At 46.0% G+C, this 4,647-nt stretch overlaps 2 protein-coding genes across 2 annotated transcripts in view; one reads left to right on the top strand and one right to left on the bottom strand.

Moving 5' to 3' along the window:
* NME7 (NME/NM23 family member 7) overlaps window positions 1–334 on the top strand; it is a gene marked incomplete at its 5' end in the record, with an annotated part of 70,282 nt that extends 69,948 nt beyond the window's left edge. Inside the window, one exon of the mRNA XM_010020400.1 lies at window positions 76–334. Within this exon, the coding sequence (XP_010018702.1) occupies window positions 76–108 (33 nt within the window). The remainder of the gene's footprint in view (window positions 1–75) is intronic.
* ATP1B1 (ATPase, Na+/K+ transporting, beta 1 polypeptide) lies at window positions 153–4,177 on the bottom strand (the record flags this gene model as incomplete). Its single annotated transcript, XM_010020402.1, has 3 exons — window positions 153–1,556; window positions 2,211–2,291; window positions 3,993–4,177. Coding segments are annotated over 3 exons (533 nt in total), but the record flags the coding sequence as incomplete, so codon positions are not given.
* Window positions 4,178–4,647: the final 470 nt, after the last annotated feature.

The following is a 4,647-nucleotide window of genomic DNA, read 5'->3' on the forward strand; positions in this document are numbered from 1 at the left end:
CCCCAGCGCATGTTTCAGCCACTGCCAGCCGAGGCATCCTGGGAATTACAAAGGCTTGTTTTCTGTTTGCAATAGGTGCAGTACTTCTTCAAGATTCTGGACAACTGAGAGCCTCTGTCCCCACCCCACTCACAAGACATGCAGACAGAATGGTGTGTTCATTTATTTATTTGTCCAATGTTTCAACCTGACTGAAATACAAGATCAACAAGAGCACTGTACTCCTGGCTATTATTACATGTTAGAACATAGAGTTTTGCACTTTAGACGACATTTAACACCATTCTATGGGGTACTGCATTGCTTTTATAAAGTTTAAAATAAAGATTTATTTTCAAACATGTGACTTTGGTTTATTTCATACATTACACTTTCTTGCAGAAAAAATAAAATTGTACAACTGCATAAATATAAAATTCTTCCACCATGAAAATGGTTAAAACATTCAATAAAGACATTAGCACCACAGTGTGCGATGCCTCCAGCAGGAAAAGAAAAAAAGAAGAAAAAGAAAATATACAAAGCAAAGAGTTATGCCTATCACTGAGGAGAGCGATAGCGTGACCCAGTCTCTCACACAACATACTGGAGGATGTGGGAAGAGGTGGAGAGACAGCACTCGCTACCGAGCACAGTACGAGACACAAATGTCTCTTTAGTGTCACTTCAGTTAGTTCCCCTGCCACCCCTCCAAATAAAATACCCTACCACCACAGAAGAGTCAGAAGCCTTATGGAGTGCTGTTAAACAGAGTCTCACAGGTGGGCCTTTCTTGGAAAAGGAACAAAATGATGAGAAGTTATCATGCCAGTTCTAGTCCCATTGAGTATTTACACCTTGGACAGCAAAAGTCTTTGCTCACGAGAAGTAGAAAACAGATACAATACATGGCTTGAAAAATGACCAGAGTATGCACCTATAGTACTGTACACTAAATAAAATACACAAGGCAGCAATACTTAGGGGCCAGAAACACTGCTTACTACAAGTCAGTTATGGAATCATAATTTACAGTAAAAATGGGCATGTCCCAAGGCTCAATTTCATCTTCTTTTGTCATTTACAGTAGAATAAATATTTGTCGCTATTGCTACACTTTGTTTACATTCTAACCTAGTAAATGCAGAAAGCTAGTGTAAAGCATATAGATTACGTGTAGGTCCCATACGTATGACAGTTTGTTCAAGACTAGTAGGTTTTCTTTTTTGTTCTTTTTTTTTCTTTTTTTTTTTAACCTTTTTAAATGGCTAGGAGGAGGGGGGAGGGGGAGGACAGAGTTGTGCTTACAATCAGCTGCTTTTTATGTCAAATTTAATATCAAAGCGTCCCTGGAAGCGGTCTTTGTCGCTGTACTGGATGTTCTGCCCGTAGGCCTTGCATTCCACGCGCACCTCCATGTCATAGGTCAGGTTGGTGAACTGCACTGCCACCAGCGGCTGCAGGTACCGCGGCTGCAGGAGCTTCCCATAGTAGGGATAGTACTGCAGGCCAAAGCCAGGGTAGCCGCCCATCCCATAGTACTCCACTGTGCCTATTTTGTCTGCATCCTCGTCTCGCTAGAAGTGTGAAAAAGAAGAACAAACATTGGCATCTACCCAAACTCTACCTTTTGCAGCCCTTTTCCCTCACAGCATCCGTCGTTCTTCACCGAGACAGTGACCTCTCTTTGGCCATTGCTGACCCTCACCTCCACAGCATGAGGACATCCCAGTGACAGGGAGGACACGTAGGCACTGTCTAACCAGTAGCTGCACATGAAACACCTCCCAGCACGCATCAGCCAGGAAAAGGACTTCTCTTTATTCAAAACCTCAACCCCTTTTATGCATTCAGAAACCACCACAGCTTCCTGTTGCACCAGTGCATTAGCTTTGGCTAAGAACAGTTCGATGCTTCTCAGCTGCTTCACCAATGCTAAGTAAAATAGTCCTTTCAGCCATTTGTGCCAAGAGCTCCAGTATGGCACTTGGAAGCAAAAATGTCTACTTTTGAGGATACCTTCTACTACCTGGCCCTGCTTCTACCCCTCCCTGTGAGGGCAGCTGTCATCCATCATCAGTGGGGTTCTGAGAAACTCCTGTCCCAAAGGGGCTATCCCAAGTAAGAACCACCCCCGCTGACCGCAGGAAGGCAGAGGGGACAGCTACACAGACAAAGACTCAGCCTTCCCCTGCAGCTTCCCAGCTCTGCTCTATTATATTTCAACTTACCTTGGCAGCGCAGTGGACAGGGATGAGATGTGGGTGGTATTTTGCCATAATCTCTGAAGGGAGGGTCGCATTTGCCAGAACCTAGAAGAAACCCAAAGCAAAGGGATGTTATACACCAGACAGCAGCTCTTAGTGGCGACAGACGAGCAGTGTGACACAGCTGGGAGCAGCGGGACCTAACCCAAGCAGAGCTCTTGTCTGTTCTTACGTCTTTACTGCTGTGGGTGCCAAGGCAAGTACATCAGGGTAGTTTTAATTCCGTGGTGTCACCCGTGCAAACCCAGGCAGTGGCAGGGGGGATTTGCCAGCTGCCTGCCCGGTGTGTGAGCCAGGACTGGAAAGCCACAGGACAGCACAGAGAGCGGCACCCACACCCTGACGTTGCTGAACTTCGACACCACTGCGGGGAAGAACAAAGGGTCCGAGCGCATCAGGGAAAGGTGGGAGCGCCAGTTCCGGCGTTGGTCGCTGGTCTCTACATACGTGCAGCAGCTTTGCTTCACAGCCTTGCAAGACAATACTGCTTTACATGCACCCTGCCCAAAACAAGAGCCACAGGGTCTCTGCTGGAGCATGGAATGACGAAAACAAATACTGCCTCAGATACGTATGTCACTGCACAACAAAACATGTAAAATCATTCCCTGACTAGATCCTGTTCAATACAGCCTGGAGCTCTTCAGAGCTCTGTGGCAAAGCAAAGGGGAACACACCAAGCCCTTCTTCTCCCCAGTCATCAAACATGCACATTTTATGTCATCCCGCAGCCACCACATGCCAAGCTCATCACATGCCTGCTAAAATGTGCCCACTGTTTCCACCCTGGATCAGATGAGCCACAATTCACCTCACTTCTTTTAGCAGACAGGTTCCCTTCAAAGAAAAATATTCCTCACAATTCATTAGCTAGACAGCAACAGTTCTTGTCCTCAGCTGCACTGATGGATGGTGGTGAAGGCCCTTAGCAAACCATTTGCTCTGTTGTCCATCCTGAAGATGGAGTGGCAGGTTTTGCATACCATCTTATTCAATAGCATGTGCTCTGCCACTTGTAATTCTTAGGGAATTTTTAAGCATTTTAACTGTTGTGGAAAAAACCTAGAAGTAAAAGCTATTCGTGTCCAGACTGACATCCTTCAGCATCACTGCAACCATGCCTTCAGGTGCAGCATGTAGCAAGCGGGTGACAAGACATCCTACAGTATTGGGGAAACTGTGTTAAATAACTAAAGATGTCCTCACCTTCCTTGCAGTAAGCGCTGTGCCTGACGCTCAGATGTCATTTACACTTTACAGCCTATGTTTCAGTCTGATAGTTAATATTAGCGCTACTTCATTTCATTAAGTGGCTTAGCAACTCCACACTGCCTGAGGAAAGAACGGAGTAGACTGGAGCCTAACACAGTGTACTGTCTTACTACAGACAGAGTTGGTCTGGGACGCTCCCATGGAAACACATGGGAACTTTAAAATGGGTTTTCTCATTTGAAGAAGATCCCCCATTACAGCAATTCATTTGGCAGGCTCTGAAGTTACCAGATAAGTAAGCAGGAGCCTGCACTGCGAGGTTCATTGCTACCAACTTGTGGGGTGCAGTTTTCATTGCTTTTTAGTGAAGAGTATTTTTAAAGCCAGTTGCTCTATTTGTCTCACAGCTTCTCCTCTGCAGAAGGGGTTTAATGCTGATCTCTCTCCTGAGACACAAAAGCAGGCACAGCAAATCTGCAGCCAACTCCTCCTCCTCCCTCAGTAGCTCCTGCTAGAAAGGGATGAGATACTTGCCTTAGGTTTGAAGCCGATAATTCTGTTGAGCTTGATGAGGATGCATGGTTTGCCATAACCGTACCCAAAGGTAGGATCATTTATTCCAGAACAGTTTTCCAGCCATTCACGTTTGAATTTGCAGACCTTCTTCTGGCCCTGGGCATCATTATATAGTCCTCTCTCTTTGTAATCGGTAGGAATGTCTGTCACAGGGGGAGGATGAAAAGACAACCATGTGCAACGTGATCTTCTGCTTGTCAGGAACAGCAACACTTACGCTTCACTGCGTAGTCTGGATTTTCCCCTCATCCAAACAGATGACACCCCAGACCTGCACCCAGCCCTCCCCACCATGCATGGGCTGGTCCCAGACCAGCAAGCTTGCAGGGCTTTTGGTTTTTAACTGAGGATTCTTCCAGATGACATATGGGTTGCCCTCAGATTTTACATGCACGTGTTGTGAGGTGACAGTCCCATTTGCAGTATTACATATAATCTATTAAAAGTCAATACCTCCCAGATGTTTTGTTGCATTGCATCAAGAGGACCAACACTGTCTTTAATCATCAGTAAAACCCCCGTGGCTTTCAGAGAGGATAAGATCAGTGCCATGTGCTTCCGACAGTCAGCTGAAACTTCCTCCCAAGCGTAATCTGGGAATTCCCAACCACAC

This window comes from Nestor notabilis, unplaced genomic scaffold (assembly GCF_000696875.1).
Source record: "Nestor notabilis isolate BGI_N333 unplaced genomic scaffold, ASM69687v1 scaffold8348, whole genome shotgun sequence".
Lineage (NCBI taxonomy): Eukaryota > Metazoa > Chordata > Aves > Psittaciformes > Psittacidae > Nestor > Nestor notabilis.